Genomic DNA, 17,190 nt, shown 5'->3' with positions numbered 1-17,190 from the left:
ATAAGTAAAGTGGCAGTACTTCCCTGGAGTACTTTCCTTGCGAAACTACTAGTTTACTGCCGCTAAAACTTACTTTATAGGTATACATATAAGTGGATGGAAAGACACTGAAGCAAGACGAGAATGTTCATAACACTACACATTGTGCTATGACGAGGAAACCGTATAGGGGTATGTCGCGTATAATATCCCCCGCACATCTCGCCTGTGTACTGGGGCGGGACACCGTGAGAGGTCTAGCCTCCTCCTTAGTCCATTCTCTAACCCAACAGAATTGTGCTTCGATAGCTAGATCAATGAGGCTAGTATACTGCGGGTCAAGTCAGCACGTGGCAACTTTATACTCATGGAACAAGTATTGTTACAATATTGTTAGTTCTTTCGTTTCTCTATCGTGTTTCCAGTATTTTTCTATTCATGATGCAATGTTAAACAGTACATAGAGGAACTTAGCAAATACAAAGCAGTATTACCACAATATAAAAAATTTGGGTGAAGTTCATTTACTCATTAAATGACATTATCGTGTGATTCGCGACATCTTCAGAAGAGTATACTCGTATAATATATACCGGTAGTATCGCAAGTACCGGTACCATAGTAAGGTTAGGTTAATACATAGTAATAATAATAATAATGCACACACTCGTAGATGTTCATAGCCCCGCACTAGGGAAACCCTGTGTCGCGGGTAGTATAGACACATACATAGACCTATAAATTACACCCAAACTCACGAGAGAAATAAATGTGGATGTACAAATATTTCTCTCGGCTCGGAAATAGAACCCGATACTTTTGCGTAGCAGACCAGCTTGGTAACCGTTCGGCCACAGACGCAGTTAAATTATACTGATAATTTATGCAGCTAGCATCTAAGTACCGATACTGTAGCAAGTTTAGTGGTACCGCTTCCTGAAAATACCGGTATTCCAGCCCTAGCCATCATCATGCTTCAAGAACTTAGATAGCTTTTCTGTGTATATATGTATATAATGTGAAAAACATTTGTTTTCAGGACCTACGTGCATCTGAGGTAGAGTTAGACGCATCAGAGTACTCCCCTGACGACAGTAGCTCTGGCGGGGCGGACCAAAACGACTCGAAACCACCGCCCATAGTGAAGAGAGAACCTGAAGCTATCTCGTCCCTTTCCACAGGTGGGTAAATGCGTGTCTTGATAAAAAACATACGTAACAACTTATGTCTCGCGGTGACGGGTGCAGTGGCCGTGCCCCTCAGATATTTGCGATTTAAAGCTCTGAATGGCACTGCAACTGTTATGGACGGGCGTGTCACTTACCATCAGGCGCACGACTTGTTCATCCCGCCACTTGGTATCATTAAAAAAAGTATTTTGTTCATCCTGTTTTAAGTATAGCACTATCCTATTGTTTTTTCTGTTTGGCCCAATGGTTGACTGGTAGAAAATGCTTTAAGGCATTAAGTCCGCCTTTTGTACTTCAGTATATTGTACAATAAAGTTTGAATAAATAAGTAAATGAAGCGGTACAAATAGATTACCCAGGCGGGTACTGCAGAGAACACTACTTTATTACAAATTAGAGAATTTATTTATTACAAATTAGACCAATAATGGTACTCCTTGTCCATAGCAGGCGCAGCGGTGATCCAACCTGCGCTACTGACAGGTAGTACAGCACCTCGACGAGCGCCGCGTGGCTGGCAGGCGTTCCTCATATTCTCTATCGTCATTCTTGCATTGTCTTCGCTTGTGCTGGCCTTCAAATTATACGTGAGCAGATCGCAGACAGAGGTAATAATACACTATTATACATGTAGGTTACAGGAAATGATATAATGAAAAGCCTCAACCTCAACTGGCTTTGGTTGATTCCGCATAATAGTGAAACTGTCGAATCAATCGCTTTCGAATAATATATATATATTAACATGTTACTATAGTAACATTGAGGATATACATTGATTATACGGAGTGACAACACGATTGCTAAAAATGTTCACAATAGAAAAAAACACAAACTTACCTCGTACTAATTTTACAAGAAAACCGCAATACAGCGGTATGGTATATTATACCAATTCTTTTTTAACCGCGTACAAAAAAAGGAGGTTCTCAATTCGACTGTATGTTTTTTGTATGTTACGCGATAACTCCGGTATTTGTGAACCGATTTTCCTGTTTCCTTTTTCGTTAGAAAGAAGGTACCTCCATGGTGGTCCCATTTAATTTTGAAGAAAATAATCCACCTCTGAGGGTTCACGCATGAAGATTCATTTTTATAGATAGCGCCTAAATTTCATTATAAGGAGCAATTATTTTAATGGTTAATTTTGCTATTCCCCAATTCAAGGCGTTTTTCTCTCTCAATATACTTTGAGTAGTGAGAACCGATTTTTATTATCTCCTGTGTCAAGTCCCGCATAGTGGCGAACTAGGGGATGAATCCGGGTTTGCGCACTTTCCGGTAACCGATTTCAATAAAACTTGGTAATTATATGTAATTCCACGTACTTTTGAAGTCCGTTTTTTTAGTACTCTGTACTGAGATTATTTCATATCAACTGAACTAAATATAGTATACGATATTCATTTTTCAAATGGCTTTAATTTCGTTTTGTAAAAAAATAAATTCTCTAATTTTGTATTAAATATGTGCATTAAATCCAGGATGACGTGTTAAAGCTGTCCGGGGAAGAGTTGTATACTGAGCTCGTGAGATGGCGGGCGCGTCTACACGGCCGCGCTGCCTCGGAAATGCATGCTTTTCTTTCTACCAACCTGTTACTGCTCACAAAGGTATGGTATTCCTTCGTTTAGAAGTTCAATATTTTTAACTTTTTTTAAACTATTTTTTCGGATCTAAACCGCGTCTATTTGTTTTTCAAACGAATTATCATTCGGGACCTTTATAGTTCCCACGGTCACGGCTGACTATACGAGATTTAGAAAATTAGTTTAATTTCTTATGTGTAACAATGGAAACCTAAGAACTCGTTATTTATTTAAATGCAATTTCTTTCTGTACTTCGGCTGCTAAAGCATTGTTTCGGGTCAAGTTTGTTCTGGAATGGACAAACTATTATTGTCATCAAAAGGAATACGGAAGAAGGAGGAGTAAAGAGTGGTGGCTGTAGTTTTGATACCAAGGTGGAACGAATTATTCCTTTCATAAAACCAATGTGAAGTGAAGACACTTTTATTAGTTTCTCATAGATGTCTTTGTATCAGTTATAATAACTAATGTGACTTTATGAAATTTCAGGTACGGCAGTCACTAGAAGCGCTATCTGGGGTGATTCTCACTGACATGGCACAATCCGGTCACCAAATAAATCTCGATGTGCCCAACGAAACTGCTTTTAGTTAGCGGACACTGATACCTTAGTGTCTAATTAATGAACATTCATTTTAGTGTCAAATTAGTGAACAGTATCAACTTGGTGAACAATACCAACTTACTGAAAATGTCATTAGTCGACAATAGTTGTGGATTCCAATTTTTTAACGTAGACTTATTTGACAAACCTGAATATATTGCCTACCTTTCCACTCTCTATTATTTAAAAAAGGACAGCAATGTATAAAGAATTTGAATTACAGAGACCATTGTCATCTTAGTTGAGTTCTACTTTGATATCGACATTTGTGCTGGCTCCAATTTAGTGTTTTAACAAAACTAGAATTAGAATATCTTTTTTTTTTATTAATATGTGGAATTAGTTTACTACCTGAAAATGAAAACGATAACGATTTAATGTTGTTTAATTTAATTTTAGTTTAGCACAGAGTTAATCGTACTGTCACACTAATTGTTGACTTAGTGAAATCTGAATTGTTTTATTGCAATAACTTTAACGCGAACTAAGATTATTGACAATTTTCATTGTAGTTGTTGATGGTGCTGATTCTGTTTTGTACATCAGCCAAATACTAATCGATACTAAAGTTAGTTTTATAGATGTGCGCCACAGAACAATAATCTAAATGTTCACTTTCGTCAAAAGTAATGTGATATTAATTTCTATTGAATTTATTTACGTAATCAATTTATAACAAATAATTTATCTTAAATGTTATTTATTTGTTACAGACTTCCTCATACTATACACATTATGATTTTTTATTGCAATCTTAAACCAGATGTTGTACTGGAAGATTGAAAAAATATACTGTTTATGAATGTATTTAAGTAAGTAACGTTTAAATAAAAACATCTTAAAGTGGCATTTCGAAATATTAAGAATACCGTTTTATATTTCTCCAATATTCTAAACTAACAATAAAGCTAATGATGTTTATATCACTACCCACAAAATGAAAGGACGTTGGTCTTCGTTCTGTCCAATTTACATTACCAGAATTGGCATTAAAATTTAATTTGATCAAAGTAAATGCCTTTGTTAATCTAAATAAAATAGGAACCATAATAATGTCTGTAGCTTGTCTTGTGCCGAAAGTTTAGTTCATAATAATACTTTACAACATTTATCTTAATGTCCAATTTTGAACTAACTGGCATGATTTAATTTTAATTTAGTAAAGTTTTAGTTCACTAAGAAAAATCACAAAATGTGATTTTTGTTGAGATTCGAAATTCCATACGTCTAAAATCGATCAAGCCAAACCGCTTGTCAAGTCAAAGGTGCAACAATTTAATTTGACATTAGTATACCGATTCTGACTATAGTTTTAAATTGATCCCAAAGGTTCCCACCTTAGTTCACTGCTTGCATTAAAACATCGTTGCAACTCAGGGATATCCCAAAATAAAACCCCTTACTGTATGAGTCGATCGAATTTATAGTTTGTTTTTTAGTTTCCATCTATGCTGTCTTTAGTCGCTCAAACAACTTTTTTAGTGAGTTAAAATTAGTGTATTAGTGTATGCTATACATGATGTCAATCACTATGTAACAAAATTTCAACAAGGTTCCGTTTCTGGTTTGACAGTTCTGGTTTCTGTTTAATTGATCAGCACGTATGTAGAAAATAGTAGCTACACCTCTGAAAGTTGGTTTTGTGGCTGTCATACATAGTGGTATTTACATAATCTCGCAAATGTACACATTTTTAGATTCATTGTAATTTATTTGTAGAATTTTGGTTGAAATATATAATGTTTGAAATTTGCGTACCTTTAAAGAAACTTACAAATTTTCTCATTATTTAAAGTCAAAAAGGGGACATTTGTATTTCAAATCACTATTGATTTGAAATATAATGTTCCCTTTGGCTCAATTTATATTGCGGCGGAATGGAATGGAAGCGAATTTTTGTAACTATATTGTTTATGGCGTAATGAACTTTATGGTTAATAGTGTAACGTACAAACTAGATACCAGCTAAAAATCAAGTCGTCTCGCGCATTCGCGAGAATTCCGCGGCTGCCGTCGTCGACGCTTGGCGAAACCGCGGGATGTGGCGCGCCGTGTAACGCAGTGTAACGTCAAATGTCGACAAAATACAACAGCCTCAAGGCGCAGTTCCTGGAATGCTCGAGCAATTACAGTGATCGAGCGCGCCTTCTCGCGCAGCGAAGCGAAATTAACGCTTCCATTCCCTTCCGCCGCAACGTAGATTGAGCCTTTTTGTCTTTAAATAAAGACAAACACGAAAATTTTGTAAGTTTCCTTCATGGTACGGAAATTTCAACTTTTGTTGTTGTACAACACAAAAGTGACGTTTTAAACAGGGGAGTAAAGATTTTTCTTGTTTTTATGTTAGAACCAATTAGAAAATGATATTGTAACCCAAAAACAAAAATCGTGTTACATGATGTATTCTACCCTACTTTCAGTGGTTTGCCAAATAGGTTTAAATAACGATTCTTGCCAGTACATTATGACATTTTATACATTCTATTGTAATTATGAACATGTTGCTGCAGGTTAACCCTCGTCAATTTAGACGAAGTCAACTATTCTTGGGAAATACCATTTCATAGTAAGAATTCCTAAATAATCTATTTCTCTAGTCTCTAAAGCTCACGGAATTTACAATTCTGTGAGATTTATTTTAATATTGACTTAATTTCATATTACCAGTTTTCTTAACGTTATTACGACATATTTTTTATCACTGTTGATAGCAACAAACGCGTAAAGTATGCCAGGCCACTTTTGAAAATTACCTTACGTCTTTAACATGGCGTTGGTTGTTAAAATGCAGTAAGTTTTTGTAGGCAGACTATATATTAGCATGTGCCTCGATATACTTTTGTTAAAAAAATAACAATGTTTAGACAAATGCAATATTAATTTACTGTAGTAGAAATAGTTTCATGTATTTAATATTTAACATAATGTAACAAAACAGTTGATTTTACAAAGCATTATAATGTAATAGATGAAGTGTAAACTATTATTTAATTATTGATGTAACTTGTGTAATAATATATTATAATTATGTTACGCGAAGGTGTCTTGTAACATCGTTTTTATTGTGTTGCGAGAAAATGTACCAAAAGGCAGTTCCCAGAGGTATCGCGAAGGAGAATGTTGCGTAACGCGCGGCCGTGTGTGATACTGTAGTGTATTATACAAATCAACGTTCTTCAGTTAGTGTTGCGTCTCTCTGTTGCGTCCTCTTGTGAGAGCCGTCTTAGCCAAGCCGCATTGAGACTTTCTGATTAAGATATAATTTGTTATGTCTCAGGATGACGGGCTCAGTGGCAGTGCCCCTCAGATCTTTATGATTTAAATCGCTCTGAGCGGCACTGCAACTGATAGGGATAGGCGTGTCATTTACCACCAGCACACACGTTCGTCCCACCAGTTCGTGTCATAAAAACAAATGTTCTGTCAGATGTTATGCCGTTACAATTTTATGTCCGCTGCAAGCACCAATACGTACACCGACTAACAAAGGAAAGGTACAGTTGCAAAAACACTTTTTAGAAATAAAAACAACAGTAAATCACGGAATGTTTTTAATTTTATCGAGAAAATGAATTATCTGCAGGTGTAATACAATTGTATATGTACATATTTTCAAGTAAAGAAAATCATAATATTTTTTGATTGGTGAAAAAGTGCGGATTCCTTCCGGTATCTGACAGGATATATAATCAGCAATTCTGAAAATATACTTTGTGTTATTGTTGGTAATTTCTGTGAATGGCCTAAATTCGTTTGTACCGGTTACCATCAGTGCCAAAGTCTACGTCGTTTTCTCATGTTGTGTATTTGAACTTGTTTCTATTAATAGATACTAGCGCAAAATCTTACTCTGTTCTAAATATAGACTTTAGGTACGTAAGAGTACATTCTTAGGAGTCCTACTTTATGGTAGTTGACATACATTTAGTGGAACGTGCGCTAAATAAGTATGTAAGCAATAACAATATGTACAAATTTTGAAAAAGGTTCTGTTTCTGGTTTAACAGTATTGATTTCTGTTTTATTGAGCAGCAATTTGCTTTTGTTACTGTCACATGTGTATAAACATTATTTATAAAAGTGGTAAAGTCCAATAATTGCACTAAAATACCATAGATGGCATTACTAGTTTACTCAGAGAACTAAAATTACTACACATTAATTTTCTAAAAGATCATTATTTCAAAATTTAATTACAAGGGCTTAATTCACATTTACAATGAACGACACATTTCTAGGTTCGTTGTCATCAATTTGTAGAATATTTGTTGAAATTATGCTATAGATTTTAAATATAATGTTCCGTTTTTACCCGAAAATTTGTACATTGTCTAAATGGTACGCAAATTCAAACTTTTCGCTATTGGGATCACAAAAACCAAAGTTTTGCATGGAAATAAAGTTTTTTCATATTTTTATCTTAAAACGAATAAGAAAACGATATTGATAAGCCGGAAACAAAAATCAGGTTACACGGGGCAATAAAAAAAAGACAGCATTTTTAAACACATTATTACCGCCAGCGTCCACGTTCCTAGCTGCCATGTTGTAAAAGGTAGTACATTTCATTTAAAACAATTTAAGAGCATTTAGAAGATACTATCCATGTTTTTGTATAGTCGAGTAATTCTTTCCCTTCGCCAATTTCCATTTCAAAGTCGATGACAATTTTGTATTCGCAAGTGCTAAATAGTTAGACGTGTTGACTTGACTTACAGTTTTACTAAATTTTCGCATATAAAATCGTCCATTTCAAAATTAAATGGAAAAAGTATAATTTAAAAACATTTTTAATGCTCAAGGCGACTCAAGTAGCATCTTTTCGTTCGGTAACTTTTTGCCATATCTTTATGATTGTTACATATATGGAGAAAGTACAAGTAAAAGCTTTGTCGCCAAGTCGCTGGGTACAGTATGTCACTAAAGACTGAAATTAAAGGATCTAATTGTTGCCACGGATTTAACAACTTTTGTTGTACAATTTTCAAAACATTGCTCAAAAACACTTCGCTAATTGACGTCATCAGCGCAAAAGTGGTGTAATCCACATTTAATTTCTTTTGTATAATATTACTTTAAACGATACTAAAGAACATAATTACTTCGTATTTCGATGCTATTTTCATGTATAAAATATTATAATAATAAAATATTTTTTAAACCTAAAAATAGCATTCAAATATAAAATAATTATGTTCTTTAGTATCATTTAAAGTAATGTAGAAAAAAAATTAATGTGGGTTATACCACTTTTGCGTTGATAGCCTTTTATATCCCTTTACATTGAGGTAAAAAACCAAAAATGTTGACCTTATTTTATTCCAAGTATTAAATCGACGGTTTAATTTGCAGTATATGCTTTTATTAGGTCATTACACGTCTAACCAACAATTAATGATTTTACGAAAGCTAAATAATGATTTTATTGCCAAAGACAACCTTAGACTATATGAAATAAAGCGTAGTTAGAATATATTATAATAGTGAGGTTTGTACAATAGGTAAGAACATGTTGTTATTTATGGTTTATATTAACTTTTTGTAATATATTTTTTGTTCACTTTTGAAAGATTTTATTTCATATTGTGCAATATTTTTTTTTGTAGCCGGTGAGAATATTATTTTTTTTTGTTAAAATTATTGAATTTTGGGACAGTAATTACTGTCTTTATTTCATCATAAATATATAACAATTTAATAATAATTTTCTTTTTTGTTTTTATTGTATTTTTTTATATATATTAAAATGTTAACTTTATACTAAACACATTGTGAAAGATCCTTTATCGCATTCATAAGACAACTTTAAATGAACTAATATTTAGGAAAACGAATGACTTTTTAGTTTAGAGGATACCCGTTAAAAATAAAGTTGAAGTCTCGGTTCAACATATTATAATATACATTTCGTGAATAATTTTAGATATCATTTTTTTGACGAGTCGTTATTTTGAATTAAAAATTAAAATTAATTATTTTTAATTGTTAATGTGCCTAGAAGTAAATCTTGAAATTGTGTAAACTAAGTAAGCCTCAATTTTTAAGTCGTATTCTGGAACAAAATTGCATGTTTAGCGAATGCGTTATATTATAGAAGTTGCTCATAAAATGCGTTGTATGGTTACATGTAGTTAAATTATGTTATTTCTACTGCGTAGGAATTGTCAGTTTGACGTTTGATTGACATTTTTGTATATGTTTGTTTTGGATGATTTGTTTGTTGTTCCATGTAAATAAAATAGATAGACGAGTTAAATATGAATTTTGTAGTTTAAATTTCTCAAAACAGTACTCTTTACCCTGATCTTATTTATAAACAAAACACGCTACAAAACGATGGCAATCACGTGCATTATAATGTTACATGTCAAATTAAATTTTTGTAAGAAATATTCTTTCAAATCATATAATGTTAAAGAAACATCCGTTAAGGCCAATTTTGCGTGTTAAATAATATCAAATTAAAAAACTATTTGCGGATTTTGTTTATTCTTTATTGCATATCACAAATTACCATAACAACAGAGAAAAGTGATGTACAACAGGTGGCTGTATGGCTAAGTAGAAATTTCTTCCAGGCAACTTTAGGATAAAAATTATCGAGATATACACACGCACACACGCACACCCGCACACCCGCACACCCGCACACGCGCACACACATACATACATACAGACATATATCGTCGTAGTCGTACAACAAAAACTGATCTGAAATTCCACAACTTTACAGTAGAGCACTTTAAAGACTTTTTAAGAGGTTTTATGTCATATTTTTAAAACGGCTACATATTACTGTGTGTATAGACTTTTACAAAATGACGTACAAAAAGTTCCTAATATATGTATCTAGATTTTGTCAAAAGTCACATGCGTCAATGTTCCACGGGTTCCAATATAATGTGACGTATGTTATTATACGACGTTATTGAACGGAGTTTAATTGTATAATAGATGGCGTATTATAATATCCGATATTTTAGGGAATTAGCACCTACTTAAAAACCACTATAACTTCAAATTAAATTAATTATTGTGAGCTATATTAGCGGAGATAAAACATTCATTGTGAACGAGACTTTTACTATAACCCGTAAGAGTTAACTTGAGATCTGAGCAGTAGGTAGTACACAACGGCGCTCAGGTCTGAAGTTAACTTTTACGGGCTACACCTGCCAATGAGAATGATTATTGAAACGCAACTTTATAGTATTCAGACAGAGTATCTTTTATTCAAAATAAAACAAACATAATCGATTCTAATATAAAAACTAATGTGAGGGATGAATCTGATGCTGTTTCATAAGTTTGTTGATATCAGATTCCTGTTTACTCAAGAACAGCCGTAAGTCACCACGTTCGGTAACATACAAACGATTTCTCTTTTTAGTAAGCAGCGTTGTCACAGCACTAAAACCACGTTCATACAAATATGACGAGGGGAATGCTATAAAGAATCGTTGAACGATTGCCCACAATCCAGGGTACAATTTCGGGATCGGTTTTTGTAGCCAAAATTCTTGGTGGCCATTTTTGAACTTGATTTTTATTTCCTCGTTCGTTGTCAATTCTATAAGTTCTTCTTCCAGCTGAGGTAATATTGCTGTGTAACATTTGAAAACGGATCCAACACCCCGTCTGGTATTTCCAAGTTCAAAATGTCCTGGTATCGTTCGGTGAAGTCAATGTGGAGGTTTTCCAAATGTTGGCAGTAGGCAAACAAGTGGTCGTTACTGCAAGATACTGATAAATTCGGAAAATTGTGAAATTCACGTCTGCCCATATTCTTTTTGTGTAGAAGCAGTTTGGCTGCGAAGGCAGCAACGACATTTTTTGTTTTAATTAAATTTAGTTCATCGCCTTGCAGTTGGAGATTCATGTCGTTGAACAATTTATACGGGTCTGTGATTTAAGCTATATCATTCTTTGATGTAATGAGCTTATTGCGCAATTTTGTATCTTTAGTTTTCAAGAACTCTACCACAGAGTCAAACAAAAAAAAAACGGTTGTAAAATCGAGTCAGACAATTGCCTCTTGATAGCCAACGAACTTCAGTGTGAAACAACAAACGGTTGAAATCTTCGTCATTAGTAACACAAAGCTGATGAAATAATCTATCATTCAAAGAGCTGTTACGGATTTTATTGGCTGCTGTGATGACATATTGCAGTGATTGAAATAGTCGTTCACTTAAATTTCTAGCAACCAAATGTTATCTATGAATAACGCAATGTACTGCAAAGACATCTGGAATTTTATTTATTAAGTACGCTATGAAGCCTTTAGGGTACACTGTCATAGCCGGAGCGCCATCTGTAGCAACTGATATAATAATTTTCAAGGTAATCTATTTCTCATCATAAAACTTTTCTAATGTATTGAATATGGTTTCGCCTTTTGTATCGGTCTCTAAATTTCTAGCAAACAATAGTTCTTCAATATTTTTTCATTATATATATAAAGCTACAAATCCTGACTCACTTAGAAAAATAGAACGCATACTTCCCGATATGGTGGAATAAATTTATTTATACCCAATGTACGCGGATAGGCTCCAAGGCAAAGAATCAAATATGAGAAAACCTGAATGTGGAAAATGTAAACGAGTGATCAACGGCCTGCAAAAACTATAATATATATAAAAAACTCAAATCGAAATTCAAATCATCATCACGGAAACTAGAGATAGGTAGGAGGTGCTGGAAGGAATGTCATGGAGGGTAATAGTGGTCAACTGCCGCTGTAAAAAAAATTCAAGATGGCTAACCCAAAATAGCGGCCGAAGAAAAACTTGCTTCGATGCGGCTGAAAATTGGCATGCGGGGGTCTTTAGGAGCCCTTGATTATAATTTGCGGTCAAAAGCTTTTTTCGCCATTTTTTTATATGGCGGTCATACAAGTGCTTTTTTCATTAAAAATAGCTGCTGAAAGAGACTCGCTCTGTTGCAGCTAAAAATTGGCGTGTGGATGCCTCTAGAAGTGCTAGACAATAATTTGTGCTCGAAATTGGTTTTTCGCCATTTTCAAATATGGCCGCCATACAAGCGTTTGTTGGCAGTAGAAAAAAAATTGTCTGATCCCTTTGTAAGTTGTCATGCTCTAGAAGTGCTTGATAATAATTAGTGATCAACATCAGTTTATTGCCATTTTTCAATATGGCTGCCATAGAAGTGTAGAAAATTTGCTCTAATTCGATTGAATGCTGGGGCATGTTGGGGATTTCTATGGGTGTTTAATAATAATTTGCTGTCAAAACTTGTTTTTCGCCATTTTTCAATACGGCTGCCGTACAAAGTTTTTGGCGGCAGATAGAAATTTGTTCTAATTTAGCTGAAAATGGGCATGTAGGGGAGATCCCCACATAGAGATTATGGCTGTTTAATAATAATTTGCGGTTAAAATTTACTTTTAGTCATTTTTCAATACAGCTGACTTACAAACTTTTTTAGCGAATGATAAAAATTAAGTTGGTTCTGGTCAGGGTATTCTGGGGAACCCTGACCAGAACCAACTTAATTTTTTTTTCCATAAATTGGCTCAAATCAGGGATCGAATCTGGAAACCTCCTCATCAAGCGCCCATAGTACTAATCACTGTGCCACTGAAGAGCATAAGCACACCCCGTAATCTGCAACCGACCACGCGCCGCATGGCGAGATCGACCCCACCGTAGGTGGAGTATAGGGGTCGTTTTTAATAAACCTCACGTAAGATAGCAACAATGCGTCATTAGTTGGTAAAGTGGACTCATCGAGTTGAATTGAGAATTGACTAGTCCTCAGATGATTGCATAAGGATTATTCAATGTTTTCAGCCATTTCATCAATTCGTCTTTGCACAGAATTATTACTCAAAGGAATTTTTCGGATATCTGCGGCCGGTTTATGAAGCACAGTAGTTATTACTTCCTTTATTGCTGGCAAAATTAACTCTTCTCCGATGTTGTGTGGTTTGCCTTTTTGAGCAATTAACAAAGAGATATTGTACGAAGCTTGAAGTCCGTCGTCATCTTGCTTAGCAGCCGCCGAAAAGAGTTTTGCTACACTTGGCTGAATATTATGCTTCTTCTCTAGGTCTTGAAAATATGCTACATTCTTGTCTTTCTTATCTGGATGCATTTTATTCAAATGATGTTTCAGTCTTGAAGGCTTCATTGCTTCATTCGATAATGTTTTTAGACATAGAAGGCACAAAGGCGACTGATGACATGAATCCGAATTTAATATATTCCGCACAGTATTGCCGTCTCTTCTTTTTTACTTCCGTCATTGTTTTGTTTTGAGAAATACGTAAGTAAGTTTTGAACTTAAGTACTGCTTATCTATTACGCCCGAAACCGGAAATGAAAATAAAATAAATATTACGTGGTTTATATAGGATTGCATAAGCAGCACGCACCGACAGGAATAAGACAAACATGCATAAACTCCTTTATCTCATTCGACCCTCAATCATACTCAACAAATAAGACAACAAACAAGTATTCTAAGAACCAGCCGATTGATACAGGAATGCACAAATCGGGTTATTTAACAAAAACCTTTTAAAACATGATCGCCCGCGGTCTATTATCTACGAAAATTACCTATCTAGGAATACTAATAACTAATATAATAAAAAAAATATATTAAAATAAATATGTAATAAATATATTAAAAATATATTAAAATGCGAAACTGTGTCTGTTGCCTTTTTATTTGTTTGTTTGTGTCTACTTTCATTTCGAAACGGAGCGACCGATTGACATGACTTTTATTTTATTTATTCAATAAAACAGGACAGATATATGAACTACACGAAGATAAATATCGAACCGAGGTAGTTTGACCAATCTCTTAATTAATATTAGTTGATGTTCACAAGTTGTAGTCGAGAGTCGAGAGCTCAGTCGGTGTGTAAGTCTTCATAGATGAAATTACAAATCTGCCCCTAAGCCTCCACACAACGCTCCCATTTTTTTTCTGGGTCTCTTACCGCCCTTACCCTTTAGGCCTGCAGCGCCCACAAGGGGGCGTTATCGCCCACTTTGAGAAAGGCTGGTTTAGACTCTAAATAGATCGCTCTAAACTTTAGTGCGATCTATTTAAATAAATTTATTTTTGTATGAAAGTTAAATATGATGAATTATTAAGTTGTGGAACACAAGATGGTGCTTATGGTGTTAGCAATACAGTCCTGCACAGAAAAAAAGGATTTCTACTAATAAGAAAGAGCAATTTCTCAAAATATTTGCTAATTCTGAAAAAATATTTCTTAAAAGTAATAAAATATTGTCATTACAAAAATACTGCTTATCTTTTTGTAATACAATTTTACTCTTAACTTTATTCTAACTTTGAGACAAATACGTTCACTTCAAGATTTTATTTCATTTCTAATCAATTAATTGGGCATTACTTACATCAAGAAATTTTTATCTCTTATATCATATTTAAATAATACTAAATGAATTCAAAATTTCTTGGATGTATTCTAAGAAAATATATTCTTAAACAAATAAAGAAGTAGTTTTCTATTCAGATTAATATTCTAAATTTTAGAGTATATTCTTAAAGCAATATTTCGTTGCGTTTTCATAGTCAATGTTGTCGTGACATGTCGCCGAAGGCGCACGCGGTAATGATTACTTTTACTTGTGCTTGTAATCATAAAAATCATAAACAGTCATTTATCCAAAGAAATCATTCTTTTTTTTTTTTTTCAAATCAAAATCGGACATTTCTAATAACAAATAAATATTTTGTTGAATCTAGAGTGGGTTTGTGACTTGAAGTAAATTAATTTGCTCTTGGATTAAATATTTCTGTCTTGTAACGAAAATACACTTTTGAGACGTTTTTTTTTACTATTATAAAGTAATTATTCTCTAGCGTAGGGAGAGGATCGTTATGTTGGATTTAATAAATTTGTCTTCATAAAAAGAATGTTGTCTTTTTCTAAGTAATCTGTTTTTACCGTGTGGGAGGTTGTTAGTACTTTACAAATAAGAACGTGTTTAAGTATAAGAAAATATAATTATACGCAGGAGTCTCCCCGCACCATGGGCAACATTCGACGATCGCCGCATTATGGTAGTATATATGCCATCGATATGATAAGAAGAAGAAATACACTTACGTTGGAAAAAATAAATAAATAACATTAAAGTAGGAAAATATTACTATTTAAAATAAAGAATTAGGGGAGAAAAGACGAAACTGGAGACATTTCACTCAAGGACACTTCCATGACTCTCAAGTTTCGTCTTTTCTAAAAAGTAAGTATACTTACTTTAGCATGTCATTTGACGAAACGAAGACAAGGTCCAAATCGTTAAATAGGTCCAGAGAGGGAATTCCACATCCAGCATACACGATAAACGAGTTGGAGATATGAATAATAAAGCATTCCTACAGCCATTTTTTTGATCTTTGTAAATTCAAATTGTTTAATCCATATTTGCCCCTAGAGTCAAAAACGACCCAAAACTAGATGTATGTTTCAGTGCGTTATTTATGTTAAAATTGTATAATAATTCTAATAACGTTAGACGACCAGTTAATTTAGGACTAAAACTATGGCGTTAATGCTTCTTCTTAATTTTCATATTATAAATGAAAAATGCTTCTAACTCTTCTACTTGACGAAGATCTAAGTTGACTGTTTTGCAAAACTCTGTATCATCTATCTCATAATGTTCTATATATGTCATCTTGAGAATGCCATACCGGGATCCCGCAACAATTTGCCAGCCTGAGCGGGTTAGAGCATAAGCAGATTAAGGGTCGTATTCTAGAACTCTACTCAATGCTCAAGTCAGGATTTGAGTACGGTTTAAAGCACTCGAAATCATACTCAAGTCCCTGCCATTAGGGTCGTATTTCCAATGCTTGTGTTTCCAGTGCAATCCTGACTTGAGCATTGAGTAGAGTTCTAGAATACGACCCTCTATGTGTTGATCGGCGCGCCTGAATCGCGTTAACAAGGATCGCGGTCGTCTGCGTACGTAATACGCCGTGTGCATACTCTTTTTATATAAAGACTTTGCAAGAGTTGATGTTGTGAGAAAATTTACAGATAGCGAAATGCAGTTTGAGTAAATCGATAATTAAAACGATAGGACGTTCCATTAAAAATGCATTTGGCGACAAAATATAAAATTTATACCAAGTCAAAATATTTGGCAGATTTATTTATCAACCTCTGTAGGTCTTAATTTAGTACCCTTGTAGTTAACCCAGCTAAGGAAATAACCATTATGATTCATGTGGATTAAAAAGCTCATCTTCAGTGAAAGAACAACGAGCTTTTTCCGCTGCAGGCTGTATACCTATAGTCTGTCTTTTTCTGCAAACGGAGTAAAATTACATTTGTAAGGTTGCCAGTTTTCATAAATTTTAAAACAGTGATGTAGTAGTTGTTGATATTTTATCGATAGATTTTTGAAAGAAGATCAAATTATGTCAATAATGACTGAATTATGAATGTTACGACGTTCTAACGATTACTTATTGATTTATTGCTTTCTTTATTCTTATTTTGACAGTTACTTAGTCTACTATCGAGACTAATTTTTATTCGTATACATTTTAACAAGAATAGCCGGATTTGATTATCTGTATTGAATTAAAATAAAAAACTTTAAAATATGTCTCGTCTTTGTATTTTTCATAAACAGTTCTAAATGCAGTACGTACGATCTGCTCGCATTTTTACTCCGTCTTCAAAAAAGTCTGACTATGCTTACATATTTTGTGACCAATAAAAAAAACAAGAAACAATGTTGGTAATATTTACGTAAGTATATTTTAAATATAATAACAAAATTATAATACACATTGAAATGT

At 33.9% G+C, this 17,190-nt stretch overlaps 1 protein-coding gene across 6 annotated transcripts in view; it reads left to right on the top strand.

Moving 5' to 3' along the window:
* LOC113234673 (GRAM domain-containing protein 2A-like) overlaps positions 1-8,434 on the top strand; it is a 90,204-nt gene extending 81,770 nt beyond the window's left edge. For 2 of the 6 annotated variants that reach the window (XM_026470105.1, XM_026470106.1), the window contains 4 exons: positions 1,019-1,160; positions 1,617-1,777; positions 2,654-2,782; positions 3,249-8,431. In XM_026470105.1, the coding sequence (XP_026325890.1) occupies positions 1,019-1,160; positions 1,617-1,777; positions 2,654-2,782; positions 3,249-3,353 (537 nt within the window). In that variant the 3' untranslated portion in view covers positions 3,354-8,431. Of the gene's footprint in view, positions 1-1,018; positions 1,161-1,616; positions 1,778-2,653; positions 2,783-3,248 lie in introns of all 6 variants that reach the window. The other 4 variants (XM_026470101.1, XM_026470104.1, XM_026470100.1 and 1 more) reach the window with 4 other exon arrangements.
* Positions 8,435-17,190: the final 8,756 nt, after the last annotated feature.

Source organism: Hyposmocoma kahamanoa, unplaced genomic scaffold (assembly GCF_003589595.1).
Source record: "Hyposmocoma kahamanoa isolate Upper Pololo Valley unplaced genomic scaffold, ASM358959v1 86, whole genome shotgun sequence".
NCBI classification, from domain to species: domain Eukaryota; kingdom Metazoa; phylum Arthropoda; class Insecta; order Lepidoptera; family Cosmopterigidae; genus Hyposmocoma; species Hyposmocoma kahamanoa.
The sequence above is the reverse complement of the archived record's forward strand: the minus strand, read 5'-3'. Positions and strand labels throughout refer to the sequence as shown.